The sequence below is a fragment of the Coregonus lavaretus genome (assembly GCF_964263955.1).
Source record: "Coregonus lavaretus genome assembly, contig: HAP1_SCAFFOLD_8039, whole genome shotgun sequence".
NCBI lineage: Eukaryota > Metazoa > Chordata > Actinopteri > Salmoniformes > Salmonidae > Coregonus > Coregonus lavaretus.
The window spans coordinates 2,532-23,170 of record NW_028160227.1 but is presented as its reverse complement, the minus strand read 5'-3'; the positions used below and the strand labels follow the sequence as shown (position 1 = coordinate 23,170).

The window sequence follows — 20,639 nt, the reverse complement described above, 5'->3', positions numbered from 1 at the left end:
TGGTGGTGGTATGGGGGCTGAGCAGTGTAGTAGTGGTGGTGGTGGTATGGGGGCTGAGCAGTGTAGTAGTGGTGGTGGTATGGGGGCTGAGCAGTGTAGTAGTGGTGGTGGTGGTATGGGGGCTGAGCAGTGTAGTAGTGGTGGTGGTGGTATGGGGGCTGAGCAGTGTAGTAGTGGTGGTATGGGGGCTGAGCAGTGTAGTGGTGGTGGTGGTGGTATGGGGGCTGAGCAGTGTAGTAGTGGTGGTGGTGGTATGGGGGCTGAGCAGTGTAGTAGTGGTGGTGGTGGTATGGGGGCTGAGCAGTGTAGTAGTGGTGGTGGTGGTATGGGGGCTGAGCAGTGTAGTGGTGGTGGTATGGGGGCTGAGCAGTGTAGTAGTAGTGGTGGTGGTATGGGGGCTGAGCAGTGTAGTAGTAGTGGTGGTGGTGGTATGGGGGCTGAGCAGTGTAGTAGTGGTGGTATGGGGGCTGAGCAGTGTGGTGGTGGTGGTATGGGGGCTGAGCAGTGTAGTAGTGGTGGTGGTGGTATGGGGGCTGAGCAGTGTAGTAGTGGTGGTGGTGGTATGGGGGCTGAGCAGTGTAGTAGTGGTGGTGGTGGTATGGGGGCTGAGCAGTGTAGTAGTGGTGGTGGTGGTATGGGGGCTGAGCAGTGTAGTAGTGGTGGTGGTGGTATGGGGGCTGAGCAGTGTAGTAGTAGTGGTGGTGGTATGGGGGCTGAGCAGTGTAGTAGTAGTGGTGGTGGTGGTATGGGGGCTGAGCAGTGTAGTAGTGGTGGTGGTGGTATGGGGGCTGAGCAGTGTAGTAGTGGTGGTGGTGGTATGGGGGCTGAGCAGTGTAGTAGTGGTGGTGGTGGTATGGGGGCTGAGCAGTGTAGTAGTGGTGGTGGTATTGGGGCTGAGCAGTGTAGTAGTGGTGGTGGTGGTATGGGGGCTGAGCAGTGTAGTAGTGGTGGTGGTGGTATGGGGGCTGAGCAGTGTAGTAGTGGTGGTGGTGGTATGGGGGCTGAGCAGTGTAGTAGTGGTGGTGGTGGTATGGGGGCTGAGCAGTGTAGTAGTGGTGGTGGTGGTATGGGGGCTGAGCAGTGTAGTAGTGGTGGTGGTGGTATGGGGGCTGAGCAGTGTAGTAGTGGTGGTGGTGGTATGGGGGCTGAGCAGTGTAGTAGTGGTGGTGGTGGTATGGGGGCTGAGCAGTGTAGTAGTGGTGGTGGTGGTATGGGGGCTGAGCAGTGTAGTAGTGGTGGTGGTGGTATGGGGGCTGAGCAGTGTAGTAGTGGTGGTGGTGGTATGGGGGCTGAGCAGTGTAGTAGTGGTGGTGGTGGTATGGGGGCTGAGCAGTGTAGTAGTGGTGGTATGGGGGCTGAGCAGTGTAGTAGTGGTGGTATGGGGGCTGAGCAGTGTAGTAGTGGTGGTATGGGGGCTGAGCAGTGTAGTAGTGGTGGTGGTGGTATGGGGGCTGAGCAGTGTAGTAGTGGTGGTGGTGGTATGGGGGCTGAGCAGTGTAGTAGTAGTGGTGGTGGTGGTATGGGGGCTGAGCAGTGTAGTAGTAGTGGTGGTGGTGGTATGGGGGCTGAGCAGTGTAGTAGTAGTAGTAGTGGTGGTGGTATGGTGGCTGAGCAGTGTAGTAGTAGTAGTGGTGGTGGTGGTATGGGGGCTGAGCAGTGTAGTAGTGGTGGTGGTGGTATGGGGGCTGAGCAGTGTAGTAGTAGTGGTGGTAGTATGGGGGCTGAGCAGTGTAGTAGTGGTGGTGGTAGTATGGGGGCTGAGCAGTGTAGTAGTGGTGGTGGTGGTATGGGGGCTGAGCAGTGTAGTAGTGGTGGTGGTGGTGGTATGGGGGCTGAGCAGTGTAGTAGTGGTGGTATGGGGGCTGAGCAGTGTAGTGGTGGTGGTATGGGGGCTGAGCAGTGTAGTAGTGGTGGTGGTGGTATGGGGGCTGAGCAGTGTAGTAGTGGTGGTATGGGGGCTGAGCAGTGTAGTAGTGGTGGTGGTGGTATGGGGGCTGAGCAGTGTAGTAGTGGTGGTGGTGGTATGGGGGCTGAGCAGTGTAGTAGTGGTGGTGGTGGTATGGGGGCTGAGCAGTGTAGTAGTGGTGGTGGTGGTATGGGGGCTGAGCAGTGTAGTAGTGGTGGTGGTGGTATGGGGGCTGAGCAGTGTAGTAGTGGTGGTGGTGGTATGGGGGCTGAGCAGTGTAGTAGTAGTGGTGGTAGTATGGGGGCTGAGCAGTGTAGTAGTGGTGGTATGGGGGCTGAGCAGTGTAGTAGTGGTGGTGGTGGTATGGGGGCTGAGCAGTGTAGTAGTGGTGGTGGTGGTATGGGGGCTGAGCAGTGTAGTAGTGGTGGTGGTGGTATGGGGGCTGAGCAGTGTAGTAGTGGTGGTGGTGGTGGTATGGGGGCTGAGCAGTGTAGTAGTGGTGGTGGTGGTATGGGGGCTGAGCAGTGTAGTAGTGGTGGTGGTGGTATGGGGGCTGAGCAGTGTAGTAGTGGTGGTGGTGGTATGGGGGCTGAGCAGTGTAGTAGTGGTGGTATGGGGGCTGAGCAGTGTAGTAGTGGTGGTGGTGGTATGGGGGCTGAGCAGTGTAGTAGTGGTGGTGGTGGTATGGGGGCTGAGCAGTGTAGTGGTGGTGGTAGTATGGGGGCTGAGCAGTGTAGTAGTGGTGGTGGTGGTATGGGGGCTGAGCAGTGTAGTAGTGGTGGTGGTGGTATGGGGGCTGAGCAGTGTAGTAGTGGTGGTGGTGGTATGGGGGCTGAGCAGTGTAGTAGTGGTGGTGGTGGTGGTATGGGGGCTGAGCAGTGTAGTAGTGGTGGTGGTGGTATGGGGGCTGAGCAGTGTAGTAGTGGTGGTGGTGGTAGTATGGGGGCTGAGCAGTGTAGTAGTGGTGGTGGTGGTATGGGGGCTGAGCAGTGTAGTAGTGGTGGTGGTGGTAGTATGGGGGCTGAGCAGTGTAGTAGTAGTGGTGGTGGTATGGGGGCTGAGCAGTGTAGTAGTGGTGGTGGTGGTATGGGGGCTGAGCAGTGTAGTAGTGGTGGTAGTGGTAGTATGGGGGCTGAGCAGTGTAGTAGTGGTGGTGGTGGTATGGGGGCTGAGCAGTGTAGTAGTGGTGGTGGTGGTAGTATGGGGGCTGAGCAGTGTAGTAGTGGTGGTGGTGGTAGTATGGGGGCTGAGCAGTGTAGTAGTGGTGGTGGTGGTTTCTCCCCCCGACCCTCTTCTTTATCCCCCCGACCCTCTTCTTTATCATGTCCTGACTCACCCTCCCATCTCTCCCCAAGCCCTCCTATGTGGGGACAATCATTCTGTTATCATGTCCTGACTCCCCCTCCCATCTCTCTCCCCCTCCAGGTGCCACCCAGCTCCTCCTGCTGGCCCGGCGGACTGACCTGCGCCGCATCTCCCTGGACACGCCTGACTTCACTGACATCATCCTCCAGACGGACGACATCCGCCACGCCATCGCCATCGACTATGACCCGGTGGACGGACACATCTATTGGACGGACGACGAGGTCAGGGCCATCAGGAGGTCGTACCTGGACGGCTCCGACGCTCAGTTCATTGTCACCTCTCAGGTCAGTAACCCTAACCTCAGGTCAGTAACCCTAACCTCTGGTCAGTAACCCTAACCTCAGGTCAGTAACCCTAACCTCAGGTCAGTAACCCTAACCTCAGGTCAGTAACCCTAACCTCAGGTCAGTAACCCTAACCTCAGGTCAGTAACCCTAACCTCAGGTCAGTAACCCTAACCCTAACCTCAGGTCAGTAACCCTAACCTCTGGTCAGTAACCCTAACCTCTGGTCAGTAACCCTAACCTCAGGTCAGTAACCCTAACCCTAACCTCAGGTCAGTAACCCTAACCTCAGGTCAGTAACCCTAACCCTAACCTCAGGTCAGTAACCCTAACCCTAACCTCAGGTCAGTAACCCTAACCCTAACCTCTGGTCAGTAACCCTAACCTCAGGTCAGTAACCCTAACCTCAGGTCAGTAACCCTAACCCTAACCTCTGGTCAGTAACCCTAACCTCAGGTCAGTAACCCTAACCTCAGGTCAGTAACCCTAACCTCAGGTCAGTAACCCTAACCTCAGGTCAGTAACCCTAACCTCAGGTCAGTAACCCTAACCTCAGGTCAGTAACCCTAACCTCAGGTCAGTAACCCTAACCTCAGGTCAGTAACCCTAACCTCAGGTCAGTAACCCTAACCCTAACCTCAGGTCAGTAACCCTAACCTCTGGTCAGTAACCCTAACCTCAGGTCAGTAACCCTAACCCTAACCTCAGGTCAGTAACCCTAACCCTAACCTCAGGTCAGTAACCCTAACCCTAACCTCAGGTCAGTAACCCTAACCCTAACCTCAGGTCAGTAACCCTAACCCTAACCTCAGGTCAGTAACCCTAACCTCAGGTCAGTAACCCTAACCTCAGGTCAGTAACCCTAACCCTAACCTCAGGTCAGTAACCCTAACCTCAGGTCAGTAACCCTAACCTCAGGTCAGTAACCCTAACCTCAGGTCAGTAACCCTAACCTCAGGTCAGTAACCCTAACCTCAGGTCAGTAACCCTAACCCTAACCTCAGGTCAGTAACCCTAACCTCTGGTCAGTAACCCTAACCTCTGGTCAGTAACCCTAACCTCAGGTCAGTAACCCTAACCCTAACCTCAGGTCAGTAACCCTAACCTCAGGTCAGTAACCCTAACCCTAACCTCAGGTCAGTAACCCTAACCTCAGGTCAGTAACCCTAACCCTAACCTCAGGTCAGTAACCCTAACCCTAACCTCAGGTCAGTAACCCTAACCCTAACCTCAGGTCAGTAACCCTAACCTCAGGTCAGTAACTCTAACCCTAACCTCAGGTCAGTAACCCTAACCTCAGGTCAGTAACCCTAACCTCAGGTCAGTAACCCTAACCCTAACCTCAGGTCAGTAACCCTAACCCTAACCTCAGGTCAGTAACCCTAATCTCAGGTCAGTAACCCTAACCCTAACCTCAGGTCAGTAACCCTAACCCTAACCTCAGGTCAGTAACCCTAATCTCAGGTCAGTAACCCTAATCTCAGGTCAGTAACCCTAACCTCAGGTCAGTAACCCTAACCCTAACCTCAGGTCAGTAACCCTAACCCTAACCTCAGGTCAGTAACCCTAACCCTAACCTCAGGTCAGTAACCCTAACCTCAGGTCAGTAACCCTAACCTCAGGTCAGTACAGGATACGATGGTCTGTTTAACTTGGAGCAGTGAAAACCCATGTTCTCAGTATTGTTCTGTGGCATTTCCACGAAGCATCTCAGAGCAGGAGTAGGGCTGGGGCGTTTCCACGAAGCATCTCAGAGCAGGAGTAGGGCTGGGGCGTTTCCACGAAGCATCTCAGAGCAGGAGTAGGGCTGGGGCGTTTCCACGAAGCATCTCGGAGCAGGAGTAGGGCTGGGGCGTTTCCACGAAGCATCTCAGAGCAGGAGTAGGGCTGGGGCGTTTCCACGAAGCATCTCAGAGCAGGAGTAGGGCTGGGGCGTTTCCACGGAGCAGGAGTAGGGCTGGGGCGTTTCCACGAAGCATCTCGGAGCAGGAGTAGGGCTGGGGCGTTTCCACGAAGCATCTCGGAGCAGGAGTAGGGCTGGGGCGTTTCCACGAAGCATCTCGGAGCAGGAGTAGGGCTGGGGCGTTTCCACGAAGCATCTCGGAGCAGGAGTAGGGCTGGGGCGTTTCCACTAAGCATCTCGGAGCAGGAGTAGGGCTGGGGCGTTTCCACGGAGCAGGAGTAGGGCTGGGGCGTTTCCACAAAGCATCTCAGAGCAGGAGTAGGGCTGGGGCGTTTCCACGAAGCATCTCAGAGCAGGAGTAGGGCTGGGGCGTTTCCACGAAGCATCTCGGAGCAGGAGTAGGGCTGGGGCGTTTCCACGAAGCATCTCGGAGCAGGAGTAGGGCTGGGGCGTTTCCACGAAGCATCTCAGAGCAGGAGTAGGGCTGGGGCGTTTCCACGAAGCATCTCAGAGCAGGAGTAGGGCTGGGGCGTTTCCACGAAGCATCTCGGAGCAGGAGTAGGGCTGGGGCGTTTCCACGAAGCATCTCAGAGCAGGAGTAGGGCTGGGGCGTTTCCACGAAGCATCTCGGAGCAGGAGTAGGGCTGGGGCGTTTCCACAAAGCATCTCGGAGCAGGAGTAGGGCTGGGGCGTTTCCACGAAGCATCTCAGAGCAGGAGTAGGGCTGGGGCGTTTCCACGAAGCATCTCGGAGCAGGAGTAGGGCTGGGGCGTTTCCACGAAGCATCTCAGAGCAGGAGTAGGGCTGGGGCGTTTCCACGAAGCATCTCAGAGCAGGAGTAGGGCTGGGGCGTTTCCACGAAGCATCTCAGAGCAGGAGTAGGGCTGGGGCGTTTCCACTAAGCATCTCGGAGCAGGAGTAGGGCTGGGGCGTTTCCACGAAGCATCTCAGAGCAGGAGTAGGGCTGGGGCGTTTCCACGATGCATCTCGGAGCAGGAGTAGGGCTGGGGCGTTAATAGAATAGCCGTGTAACTTTCGGTTATGGATGAAGACCGTCAGGAAAATAAGTTTTCATTGGCCTACATTCATTGTAGTATTTTTTTAAATTAACGTTATTTTCATGTAGATAAAGTTGACCTAAAAGCAGGAGTGTTTACTAACGATTGTAAACAGTTGTTTTGCTAATTTATTCTGTCTATTGAACGGTCTACATCTCCTCTTTGTAACTGTCCTCTGATGCTACGGCAGCTAACCGCTAGATTCTACGGCAGCTAACCGCTAGATGCTACGGCAGCCAACCGCTAGATTGTACGGCAGCCAACCGCTTGATGCTACGGCAGCTAACCGCTAGATGCTACGGCAGCTAACCGCTTGATGCTACGGCAGCTAACCGCTAGATGCTACGGCAGCTAACCGCTAGATGCTACGGCAGCTAACCGCTAGATGCTACGGCAGCCAACCGCTAGATGCTACGGCAGCCAACCGCTAGATGCTACGGCAGCCAACCGCTAGATGCTACGGCAGCCAACCGCTAGATGCTACGGCAGCCAACCGCTAGATGCTACGGCAGCCAACCGCTAGATGCTACGGCAGCCAACCGCTAGATGCTACGGCAGCCAACCGCTAGATGCTACGGCAGCCAACCGCTAGATGCTACGGCAGCTAACCGCTAGATGCACGGGGGTTGTGGAGCGCTGTAGGCTAGGACTCTTCAGTCAAAGAAAACATCCATGTGCGGAATTTATTTTATACAATTCACGTTTTCATTGCTCGCTAGTAAATAATTAAATCGGTCTTCTTTAAAAAAAAAAAAAAATGTTGGATGTGTCTGACTTCATGAATTATTCAACAGCAGTGGACAAGGTTGTTCTGGCTCTGAGGACTGTAATGCTGTCTAATGCTGTAACGTGTCAAAATGGACAATGGACCGGTCCTCTCCAACCTGGCTTGGTATCATTTGGACCAGTCCTCTCCAGCCTGGCTTGGTATCATTTGGACCAGTCCTCTCCAGCCTGGCTTGGTATCATTTGATACGGAATCTTTTCTTAATTTCTAGACTAATCCAACGCTGATCAGGCCTGGTCCTGGCCGATATGCTGCCCCGCTGCGAGACACATTTTTCCCGCAAGGTGGAATAGTAGCCATGGCTATACAGTGTCGGCCCACAATGCACTTTTCTGAATGTCCGTAGGGTAGCCTACCGTTTGTAAAACAGGCAGTTTACCTTTAATCCCTGTCATTTGGTTTAAATTCATTTCTGTTATTGCATGTATTAATTACAGTAATTTACTGTTCTCATTCTCGGAGTGGAAACGTTTGTTTGCAGAGTTCAAAACCTGCTACACTTTGTGAGAAACAAGTTTTGGTTTATTTCATACCTTTTTTAATTTCCACGCTCCACGTGAGCATGTCTGATTTCTCTGACGTGTTCATGTTGACGGAGCGCTCGTACCTGAACACGCATAGAAGAACCTGAACACGCATAGAAGAACCTGAACACGCATAGAAGAACCTGAACACGCATAGAAGAACCTGAACACGCATAGAAGCACCTGAACACGCATAGAAGCACCTGAACACGCATAGAAGAACCTGAACACGCATAGAAGAACCTGAACACGCATAGAAGAACCTGAACACGCATAGAAGAACCTGAACACGCATAGAAGCACCTGAACACGCATAGAAGCACCTGAACACGCATAGAAGCACCTGAACACGCATAGAAGCACCTGAACACGCATAGAAGCACCTGAACACGCATAGAAGAACCTGAACACGCATAGAAGCACCTGAACACGCATAGAAGCACCTGAACACGCATAGAAGAACCTGAACACGCATAGAAGAACCTGAACACGCATAGAAGAACCTGAACACGCATAGAAGTACCTGAACACGCATAGAAGAACCAGGCCTGCTGCTCCAAAATGTCAAATGTAGGAAAGTGCCCAGCTGGGCTTCAGCCATTTTCTTTCTTCACCTCACACAGTAAGTCAACCAAGTCCGTTTAAAGAAAAATATCCATTGAAATGATAATAGTTCCTCGCAGTATTTAAATCTTTCCCCCACTCCTCCCCTCTCTAATCAGCGGGGCTGATCAATAGACCATAGAGATGATGGCTGGATTGGTTTCTATTTTTAATGATTTTCAATTTCATCTTTATACAACTGCATTAATGATTTCATCTTTGTACTACTGCATTGATGATTTCATCTATATACTACTGCATTAATGATTTCATCTATATACTACAGCGTAGCTGTCTGTCCCCTTCATACTTTCATTGTAAATTCATGAACTTATAGAAAAGAAGAAAATAACTTTCTGAAAAGACTAAAGTAGTCTTAGGTTTGTTTTAAGGAAAGGAGAAAAATTTGCTCTTGTGTTTTGACGCTGGTGGCTTTGATTGACTGGTCCGTTTTACAGGGGTGTATGAGTGTTGGCTGATTCTCTCTATAGACCCGTATGTCCATTCAGCATTTCCTAAAGGAGCCTGTCTGGATTCCATCTCTTCAATAAGAATCAAATGCTCCTGTCATGATTGAATCTGGTAAAAGGCCTGTTTTCATTGGTTTAGGCTACATTATTTCTCTCACGACGGCGTCCTCTCTTTGACCAACGTATGTCAATGCCAATGTCATCGAAAAGACCGCAGCAGCAGGGTTTGTAACATTTTTGGGAATATTTTGGGAGAAGTGGGAGAAAACCCATCGGTCTTCGTTTGAATGGTTTTGTGCGTTTGTGGTTTTATATGTAAAGCCAACAGAAGGTAGGCCTCCATCTTTATTCAGACTCTGTTAATGTTATACATACCTACATGAGATGGATCCTCTCCAACCTGGCGTTTCTTCATTTGTTGATTCATATTCAGAAGTAATAACCTGAATAATAATAATAATGAAATGCCATGATAATAATAAAGTGTAATTGCTTCTTTCAGTAGGTTTTATTAAGAAGCACGTCCATATAAATGTGTCCAACCAGATTAGGATCTGTCCATATAATATGTCATTAGATCTTAAAGGCCAACTGATCCAGCTCTCCCACTCTGAGATGCTCTGATCTCCCACTCTGAGATGCTCTGATCTCCCACTCTGAGATGCTCTGATCTCCCACTCTGAGATGCTCTGATCTCCCACTCTGAGATGCTCTGATCTCCCACTCGGAGATGCTCTGATCTCCCACTCGGAGATGCTCTGATCTCCCACTCGGAGATGCTCTGATCTCCCACTCTGAGATGCTCTGATCTCCCACTCTGAGATGCTCTGATCTCCCACTCGGAGATGCTCTGATCTCCCACTCGGAGATGCTCTGTGAATGTGGGCCCAGATATATACTTCATTTGGTATGAGTCTTGCCCTGGAGGCAGAACTGAGCGATTTCCGCTAGATTGGCTATATTGTAAAAATTAATGAAAGCAGAAATGTGCTTTTTGGTCTTAATTGACCTGCTGTTTATTTTCTGTCTCAGGTGAACCACCCAGACGGCATCGCAGTGGACTGGATCGCCCGGAACCTGTACTGGACTGACACGGGAACGGACCGCATCGAGGTGACACGCCTCAACGGAACCATGAGGAAGATCCTGATATCAGAGGACCTGGACGAACCACGAGCCATCGTACTGGATCCTGTCGCTGGGTAACTGCTGTCTCTATACAAACCCTAACCCTGAGCCATCGTACTGGATCCTGTCGCTGGGTAACTGCTGTCTCTATACTAACCCTAAACCCTAACCCTGAGCCATCGTACTGGATCCTGTCGCTGGGTAACTGCTGTCTCTATACTAACCCTAACCCTGAGCCATCGTACTGGATCCTGTCACTGGGTAACTGCTGTCTCTATACTAACCCTAAACCCTAACCCTGAGCCATCGTACTGGATCCTGTCGCTGGGTAACTGCTGTCTCTATATTAACCCTAACCCTGAGCCATCGTACTGGATCCTGTCACTGGGTAACTGCTGTCTCTATACTAACCCTAAACCCTAACCCTGAGCCATCGTACTGGATCCTGTCACTGGGTAACTGCTGTCTCTATACTAACCCTGAGCCATCGTACTGGATCCTGTCGCTGGGTAACTGCTGTCTCTATACTAACCCTAAACCCTAACCCTGAGCCATCGTACTGGATCCTGTCGCTGGGTAACTGCTGTCTCTATACTAACCCTAACCCTGAGCCATCATACTGGATCCTGTCACTGGGTGGGTTCACTACACTACACTATATATGACCTATCCTGGCCTGGCCACATGCCCTCTGTGATGACATCATCAGGCCTCAGGCAGTAGTATCCCTGGTTGGTTGAGGTGTGACCTCACCGTTGTCACGGTTTCTACTGATTTGATGTGCCTGCCGTTCAGCAGCAGTAATGCCCTTCATGGCGCTGGCCCATAATGCACCATGCCACAAGGCAGAGCTCCAGCATTAACCCTAAACTCAGACATCTGCTCATCCAGTCCTCCCTCTATTTCTGCTCTTCATTCATTCATTCATGTTAGGCTGTAATCTGAGTTCTCTGTTCTCTGGTAGGATCACTCTGTTCCCTGTCTGGTAGGATCACTCTGTTCCCTCTCTGGTAGGATCACTCTGTTCCCTCTCTGGTAGGATCACTCTGTTCCCTGTCTGGTAGGATCACTCTGTTCCCTCTCTGGTAGGATCACTCTGTTCCCTCTCTGGTAGGATCACTCTGTTCCCTCTCTGGTAGGATCACTCTGTTCCCTGTCTGGTAGGATCACTCTGTTCCCTCTCTGGTAGGATCACTCTGTTCCCTCTCTGGTAGGATCACTCTGTTCCCTGTCTGGTAGGATCACTCTGTTCCCTGTCTGGTAGGATCACTCTGTTCCCTGTCTGATAGGATCACTCTGTTCCCTCTCTGGTAGGATCACTCTGTTCCCTCTCTGATAGGATCACTCTGTTCCCTCTCTGGTAGGATCACTCTGTTCCCTCTCTGGTAGGATCACTCTGTTCCCTCTCTGGTAGGATCACTCTGTTCCCTCTCTGGTAGGATCACTCTGTTCCCCGTCTGATAGGATCACTCTGTTCCCCGTCTGGTAGGATCACTCTGTTCCCCGTCTGATAGGATCACTCTGTTCCCTCTCTGGTAGGATCACTCTGTTCCCTGTCTGATAGGATCACTCTGTTCCCTGTCTGGTAGGATCACTCTGTTCCCTCTCTGGTAGGATCACTCTGTTCCCTGTCTGATAGGATCACTCTGTTCCCTCTCTGATAGGATCACCCTGTTCCCTCTCTGATAGGATCACTCTGTTCCCTCTCTGATAGGATCACTCTGTTCCCTGTCTGATAGGATCACTCTGTTCCCTCTCTGGTCGTTACAGATACATGTACTGGACCGACTGGGGCGAGGTTCCTAAGATTGAGCGTGCAGACCTGGACGGGACCGAGCGGGTAGTGATGGTCAACACCTCCCTGGGCTGGCCCAATGGGCTGGCGCTGGACTATGCAGACCGTATGATCTACTGGGGCGACGCCAAGACTGACAAGATAGAGGTATTTCACCTGGTCTACTTTCTATGGAATGGATGGATGAGTGTCTGTTTCTGAATGTCTTCATATCGTCACGTTTTGCCCTCCGCTGTGTTGGCATGTTCCAATCAGCTGCTGTTGTGGGGGGGTCGGGGGGGGGGGTCAGCTGTGCTGATAATGGTGGTTTGTGCGGAGCGGTGGGTAGCTGGCTGTGTGTGTCTGCGTAGGGATCTGTAGAGACAGACTGCTCCAGGTTTAATCTGTGAGGCAGCAGCCGCCAGGTACCCCGCTGGGCCGCACACCGTGTGGAGCGAGCGCTCTTCAACAGTCCTCACGGAGACGCCAGGCCAGGAAGCTGGCAGCATCACAGGGCCCTCTACCGCTACGTGCAGCCCGACACACACGTCCCCTAGCCCACGACATGGCCGTTATCACATCACACACACACTCCTTTCAGAAGGGAAGTCAAATGACGAGGGAGTTGCTACCGGATTGGTTGAAGGGTATTGGAAGCCTTCTGGCTCCACGTTATCTCCTGTGGACAGATTCTGGTGAACAGATGAAACGGCGAGGATCTGTCAAGGCCCACGTACAGAGCAGCAGTAACCTCGCTTTGAGGTTTTCATTGTTGAGTGTTTGGATGAATCAGGATTGGGCGAAGGCTGGTGCAGTGATTTTTCAAGCCCTTGTTTGGATGACAAACGGTTTCCACTAGATTCCAAAATTGTCTGCTGTCAAAATTCATGAAAACAAACGTTTCCTTTTTTGACCATAAGTAACACCGGTCCAATTAGTGGAAGGGAGGGGTTTGGCCCGGGAGTTTCCGTTTACGAGGGAGGAGACTTCTCTTCCTTCTTTTGCACAAACGTAATCACAATTGTTAACGGCATTCCCCCAGAAGTAAAACAGGAAATGACAAACTTTCGCGAGAGAATTTGACTTCTGGGTAAGTGAGTTTAGGCTCCACATTTCAATCCACAGTTGCACCCAGCTACCTGCCCACAGTTGCACCCAGCTACCTGCCCACAGTTGCACCCAGCTACCTGCCCACAGTTGCACCCAGCTACCTGCCCACAGTTGCACCCAGCTACCTGCCCACAGTTGCACCCAGCTACCTGCCCCAGTTGCCCACAGCTGCCTCCCCCAGTTGCCCCCAGCTGCCTCCCCCAGTTGCCCCCAGCTGCCTGCCCCAGTTGCCTGCCCCAGTTGCCCCCAGCTGCCTGCCCCAGTTGCCCCCAGCTGCCTGCCCCAGTTGCCTCCAGCTGCCTGCCCCAGTTGCCTCCAGCTGCCTGCCCCAGTTGCCTCCAGCTGCCTGCCCCAGTTGCCTCCAGCTGCCTGCCCCAGTTGCCCCCAGCTGCCTGCCCCAGTTGCCCCCAGCTGCCTGCCCCAGTTGCCCCCAGCTGCCTGCCCCAGTTGCCCCCAGCTGCCTGCCCCAGTTGCCCCCAGCTGCCTGCCCCAGTTGCCCCCAGCTGCCTGCCCCAGTTGCCCCCAGCTGCCTGCCCCAGTTGCCCCCAGCTGCCTGCCCCAGTTGCCTCCAGCTGCCTGCCCCAGTTGCCTCCAGCTGCCTGCCCCAGTTGCCCCCAGCTGCCTGCCCCAGTTGCCCCCAGCTGCCTGCCCCAGTTGCCCCCAGCTGCCTGCCCCAGTTTCCTCCAGCTGCCTGCCCCAGTTGCCCCCAGCTGCCTGCCCCAGTCCCCTGAACGTGAGGTTACTGTGGCTCAGGGAGGCGGGGTCGGGTCGGACAGACTGGGCGGGGTCGGGTGGGACAGACTGGGTGGGTGGCAAAGGGAATGGTTGGTAGGGTGTGGGTGTGCTGGGTTGGTTGGTTGGTTGGGGGAGGGTGGTTATAGCCTGGGTTCTGGGTCTGCTCCAGAACGAGGTTTTGATCCAGAACTGTAGAACAGGGTTTTGCTGCCAGAGCCACGTCTGGTTTGGATTGCTGCCTCCACTCCAGCTGTGGTTTCCCCTGTTCAGAACAGCCCCTGCATCTGAAACCCTCACCACACTGTGGGAACACACGTTTGTTTTACTCTCCTGGTGGGGACCAATTTGATTCCCATTCAAAATCACAGGCCACCTCACTGAGAAGGGAAACTGAGGATACAACACATCAGGACCGCCTTCCTGATATTGAGCCCCCTCTGCCCTCAGAACAGCCTCAATTTTGAAAGTGTTCCACTGGGATGCTGGCCCATGTTGACTCCAATGCTTCCCACTGGGATGCTGGCCCATGTTGACTCCAATGCTTCCCACTGGGATGCTGGCCCATGTTGACTCCAATGCTTCCCCCAGTTGTGTCCAGTTGGCTGGTGGTGGGTCTCTACTCTGAATAGCTCGTTCCATCTCCTCCCACAGACGCTCAATTGGATTGGGATCTGGTGACTGGGCAGGCCACTGCAGTAAGCTGAATTCACTGTCATGTTCGTGGAACCATTCCTAGCCTTGTGACATGGGGCATTGTCCAGCTGAAAAAAAAGTATTCATACCCCTTGACTTATTCCACATGTTGTTGTGTTCCAGCCTGAATTCAAAATGGATTCAATAAAATAAAAATCTCACCCATCTACACACAATACCCCATAATGACAAAGTGAAAACATGTTTTTAGGAACTTTTGCAAATGTATTGAAAATGAAATACAGTAATATCTAATTTACATAAGTGTTCAACCCCCTGAGTCAATACATGTTAGAATCCCCTTTGGCAGCGATTACAGATGGGAGTCTTTCTGGGTAAGTCTCTAAGAGCTTTGCACATCTGGATTGTACAATATCTGCACATTATTCTTTTAAAAATTATTCAAGCTCTGTCAAGTTGGTTGTTGATCATTGCTAGACAGCCATTTTCAAGTCTTACCATAGATTTTCAAGCCGATTTAAGTCAAAACTGTAACTCGGCCACTCAGGAACATTCACTGTCATCTTGGTGAGCAACTCCAGTATAGATTTGGCCTTGTGTTTTAGGTTATTGTCCTGCTGAAAGGTGAATTCATCTCCCAGTGTCTGGTGGAAAGCAGACTGAACCAGGGTTTCCTCTAGGATTTTGCCTTTGCTTAGCTCCATTCTGTTTGTTTTTATCCTGAAAAACTCCCCAATCGTTAACGATTACAAGCATACCCATAACATGATGCAGCCACCACTATCCTTGAACATATGGAGAGTGGTATTCACTCGTTGGATTTGCCCCAAACATAACACTTTGTATTCAGGATAAGAAGTTAATGGCTTTGCCACATTGTTTGTTGTGTATTGGTACACCATCCAAAGTGTAATTAATAACGTCACCATGCTCAAAGGGATATTCAATGTCCATATTTAAAAAAAAATGTTCCATCTACCAATAAGTGCCCTTCTTTGCGAAGCATTGGAAAACCTCTCTGGTCTTTGTGGTGTAATCTGTGTCACTGCTCGACTGGGGGACCTTACAATGATCTGTATGTGTGGGGTACAGAGATGAGGTAGTCATAAAAAAAATCATGTTAAACATTATTATTGCACACAGTGAGTCTGAGTCCTTATGTCAAGCACATGTTATCTCCTGAACTTATTTAGGCTTGCCATAATAAAAGGGAGTTGGATACTTATAGACTCAAGACATTTCAGCTCTTCTTTTTAATTTTTTAAAAATTAAAAAACAAACATAATTCTACTTTGACATTAAAGGGTATCGTGTGTAGTCCAGTGACACAAAATCTCATGTGTGCCATGAAAACACACCATCACACCACCACCACCATCACACTATCACACCACCACCACCACCATCACACCACCACCACCACCACCATCACCACCACCACCATCACACTATCACACCACCACCACCACCATCACACCACCACCACCACCACCATCACACCACCACCACCATCACACCACCACCCCCACCCCCACCACCACCATCACACTATCACACCACCACCATCACCACCACCACCATCACACTATCACACCACCACCACCACCATCACACCACCACCACCACCACCACCACCATCACACTATCACACCACCACCACCACCATCACACCACCACCACCACCACCATCACACCACCACCACTATCACACCACCACCATCACCACCACCACCATCACACTATCACACCACCACCACCACCACCACCACCACCACCACCACCACCACCATCACACCACCACCACCATCACACCACCACCCCCACCACCACCATCACACCACCACCCCCACCACCACCATCACACTATCACACCACCACCATCACACCACCACCCCCACCACCACCACCACCATCACCACCACCACCATCACACTATCACACCACCACCACCACCACCACCACCACCACCACCACTATCACACCACCACCACCACCACCACCACCACCACCACCACCACCATCACACCACCACCACCACCACCATCACACCACCACCCCCACCACCACCATCACACTATCACACCACCACCATCACCACCACCACCATCACACTATCACACCACCACCACCACCACCACCACCATCACACCACCACCACCATCACACCACCACCACCACCCCCACCACCACCATCACACTATCACACCACCACCATCACCACCACCACCATCACACTATCACACCACCACCACCACCACCACCCCCACCACCACCACCACCACCACCACCACCACCACCACCACCACCACCACCATCACACCACCACCACCACCACCACCACCACCACCATCACACCACCACCACCACCACCACCACCACCATCACACCACCACCACCACCACCACCACCACCACCACCCCCCCCCCTGCCATGTTGACACGCGGCATGATGGATGCATGTACTCATGTGGTTCCCTCCGTACCCTAGTCCCTCCCACTCCATACCCTAGTCCCTCCCACTCCATACCCTAGTCCCTCCCACTCCATACCCTAGTCCCTCCCACTCCATACCCTAGTCCCTCCCACTCCATACCCTAGTCCCTCCCACTCCATACCCTAGTCCCTCCCACTCCATACCCTAGTCCCTCCCACTCCATACCCTAGTCCCTCCCACTCCATACCCTAGTCCCTCCCACTCCATACCCTAGTCCCTCCCACTCCATACCCTAGTCCCTCCCACTCCATACCCTAGTCCCTCCCACTCCATACCCTAGTCCCTCCCACTCCATACCCTAGTCCCTCCCACTCCGTACCCTAGTCCCTCCCACTCCGTACCCTAGTCCCTCCCACTCCGTACCCTAGTCCCTCCCACTCCGTACCCTAGTCCCTCCCACTCCGTACCCTAGTCCCTCCCACTCCGTACCCTAGTCCCTCCCACTCCGTACCCTAGTCCCTCCCACTCCGTACCCTAGTCCCTCCCACTCCGTACCCTAGTCCCTCCCACTCCGTACCCTAGTCCCTCCCACTCCGTACCCTAGTCCCTCCCACTCCGTACCCTAGTCCCTCCCACTCCGTACCCTAGTCCCTCCCACTCCATACCCTAGTCCCTCCCACTCCATACCCTAGTCCCTCCCACTCCATACCCTAGTCCCTCCCATCAGCGTGAAACTGCCGGAACCGGGATTCATCAGACCAGGCAATGTTTCTCCAGTGTCCAGTATTTTAGTTCCTTAGCCCACTGCCAGTTTCTTGTCATTTTGCTGAAAGAAGTGGAACTATGTAAGGTCGTCGGCTGCCATACCCCATTCATGTCAAGATATATGACGAGTTGTGCGTTCTTTTAATAGGTCTTTTGGGCACCTGTTAAATTCACTTCAATCAGTGTAGATGAAGGTGAGCAGACTACAGTTGACCCGTCTGTTGCTCTGCGTACTTCGTGTCAGCCTCTTTCATCAATGACCTGTTTTCCACCACTGGCCTGCCGTTGGCTGGATGTCCTTTGGGTGGTGGACCGTTCTTGATACACACAGGAAACTGTTGAACGTTAAAAACCCAGCAGTTCTTGACACAAACGGGCGCGCCTCGCACCTACTACCCATACTGCCCCGTTCCTCCAGAAGTCCAGACCTCAGAAATACAGTCTGTCAGTCTGTCTGCATGAGTCATGCTACAGGAACAGGCGTTGCAGTGGAGTTGCGTGAGAATAGTGAAAAAGAGGCCCAATTTTCTTCTCTGTTTTTTGGGGTGTTTGTCAGTTCAGTATGAGGCCTGTTGTCTTCTCTGAGCTCCTACCTGAACCTATTGGTTTGGTCTTCAGGCTGTTCACTGTGTTTATCCCTGAACCTATTGGTTTGGTCTTCAGGCTGTTCACTGTGTTTATCCCTGAACCTATTGGTTTGGTCTTCAGGCTGTTCACTGTGTTTATCCCTGAACCTATTGGTTTGGTCTTCAGGCTGTTCACTGTGTTTATCCCTGAACCTATTGGTTTGGTCTTCAGGCTGTTCGCTGTGTTTATCCCTGAACCTATTGGTTTGGTCTTCAGGCTGTTCACTGTGTTTATCCCTGAACCTATTGGTTTGGTCTTCAGGCTGTTCACTGTGTTTATCCCTGAACCTATTGGTTTGGTCTTCAGGCTGTTCACTGTGTTTATCCCTGAACCTATTGGTTTGGTCTTCAGGCTGTTCACTGTGTTTATCCCTGAACCTATTGGTTTGGTCTTCAGGCTGTTCACTGTGTTTATCCCTGAACCTATTGGTTAGGTCTTCAGGCTGTTCACTGTGTTTATCCTCTGATCCTCTGAACAGACCACCAGTGGACGGGTTAACCTCGATGCGTCTCAAATGGCACCCTATTCCCTCCGTAGGGAACTACTTCATGTGTGTGTAGAAGGGTGAATGTGTCGGCCATATGTTCTGTTTGCTGCTCCGCCTGCTGGTTCTAATTAGATGTTCTGCCAGGTCGCTATGGTTCTACTGCCAGGGTTCTACTGCCAGGGTTCTCCCTACGCTTTGCTCTGCTCACATCCACGGCTTCACGGCACAATGTGGAAACTCTCCTCTTTCTACACCTCACTGTTTGACTGACCCAGACCCAGACCCCCCAGCTACAGTCCGGCGCCATGCAGAAAGCACAGAGGAGGAGGTTTAGTGGTTTTGGCCTGAAAGTGGGTGCAGCCAGATGTAAGGCTAGAAGGAGTCTTTACCTGAAAATGATTGAACCGTCCTCACCCTCCATGATGGAACCGTCCTCACCCTCCATGATGGAACCGTCCTCACCCTCCATGATGGAACCGTCCTCACCCTCCATGATGGAACCGTCCTCACCCTCCATGATGGAACCGTCCTCACCCTCCATGATGGAACCGTCCTCACCCTCCATGAATGAACCGTCCTCACCCTCCATGATGGAACCGTCCTCACCCTCCATGATGGAACCGTCCTCACCCTCCATGAATGAACCGTCCTCACCCTCCATGAATGAACCGTCCTCACCCTCCATGATGGAACCGTCCTCACCCTCCATGATGGAACCGTCCTCACCCTCCATGATGGAACCGTCCTCACCCTCATGATGGAAGTGTATTTTGTGGGTATTTCTACTACCTCAGTGATTTGCCTCCTAGCATCTGAGAAAACTATGGATGGATGTACAGTGGGGTATGCTTCACTATGGATGGATGTACAGTGGGGTATGCTTCACTATGGATGGATGTACAGTGGGGTATGCTTCACTATGGATGGATGGATGCTTCACTATGGATGGATGGATGCTTCAGAGATTTCACAGTACCTTACAGAAGTTCTCATCTCTCTCTCTCTCTCTCTCTCTCTCTCTCTCCCTCTCCCGCCTCTTTCCCTCTCCCCCCCTCTCTCTCTCCCTCTCTCTCTCCCTCTCCCCCCTCTCTCTCCCGCCTCCTCTCTCCCGCCTCCTCTCTCCCGCCTCCTCTCTCCCGCCTCTCTCTCCCGCCTCTCTCTCGCCCCTCTCTCTCTCTCTCTCTCTCTCTCTCGCCCCCTCTCTCTCTCTCTCTCGCCCCCTCTCTCTCCCCCCCTCTCTCTCTCTCTCCCCCCTCTCTCTCTCCCCTTTTTCCCTCTCTCTCTCCCTCTCCCCCCCCCCTCTCTCCTCCCCCAGGTGATGGGTATGGATGGTTCAGGCAGGAGGATCCTGGTAGAAGATAAGCTGCCTCATATCTTTGGCTTCACTCTGCTGGGGGACTACGTCTACTGGAGTGACTGGCAGAGACGCAGTATCGAGAGGGTTCACAAACGCACCACCGAGAGAGAGTTCATCATAGACCAGCTACCAGACCTGATGGGGCTCAAAGCTACATACGTACACAAGACCTTCGGTGAGTAACACCACCCTGACCCCTCAACCCTGACCCCTCAACCCTGACCCCTCAACCCTGACCCCTCAACCCTGACCTCATGGTGCTCAACGCTACCTGCGCTCCCCTCCATATGTATTTGGACAGTGAAGCTACCATTTTACATTTAGGCTCTGTACTCCAGCATTTTGGATGCTGGAAATGTTTCAAATGAAACAACAGCACAGAATGGAGGGGATATTTTCATACATATCTGTTTTTACCATCTGGAAATGAAAGCACTTTATGCGTCTAGTCCACACCCTTGTGAAGAAGTCATAAGTATTTAGACAAATTCACTTATAGTGTATTAAAGTAGTCAAAAGTTAGGTATTTGGTCCCATATTCCTAGAACACAATGACTACATTAACCTTGTGACTCTACAAACTGGTTGGATGCATTGGCAGTTTGTTTTGGTTGTGTTTCAGATTATTTTGTGCCCAGTAGAAATGAACGGTAAATAATGTATGTA

The 20,639-nt window shown here is 52.2% G+C and overlaps 1 protein-coding gene across 1 annotated transcript; it reads left to right on the top strand.

Moving 5' to 3' along the window:
- Positions 1-3,331: 3,331 nt before the first annotated feature.
- Positions 3,332-20,148, top strand: LOC311122012 (low-density lipoprotein receptor-related protein 6-like; the record flags this gene model as incomplete). Its single annotated transcript, XM_084196441.1, has 4 exons — positions 3,332-3,558; positions 9,936-10,105; positions 11,802-11,973; positions 19,932-20,148. Coding segments are annotated over 4 exons (786 nt in total), but the record flags the coding sequence as incomplete, so codon positions are not given.
- Between the last annotated feature and the right edge of the window lie 491 nt (positions 20,149-20,639).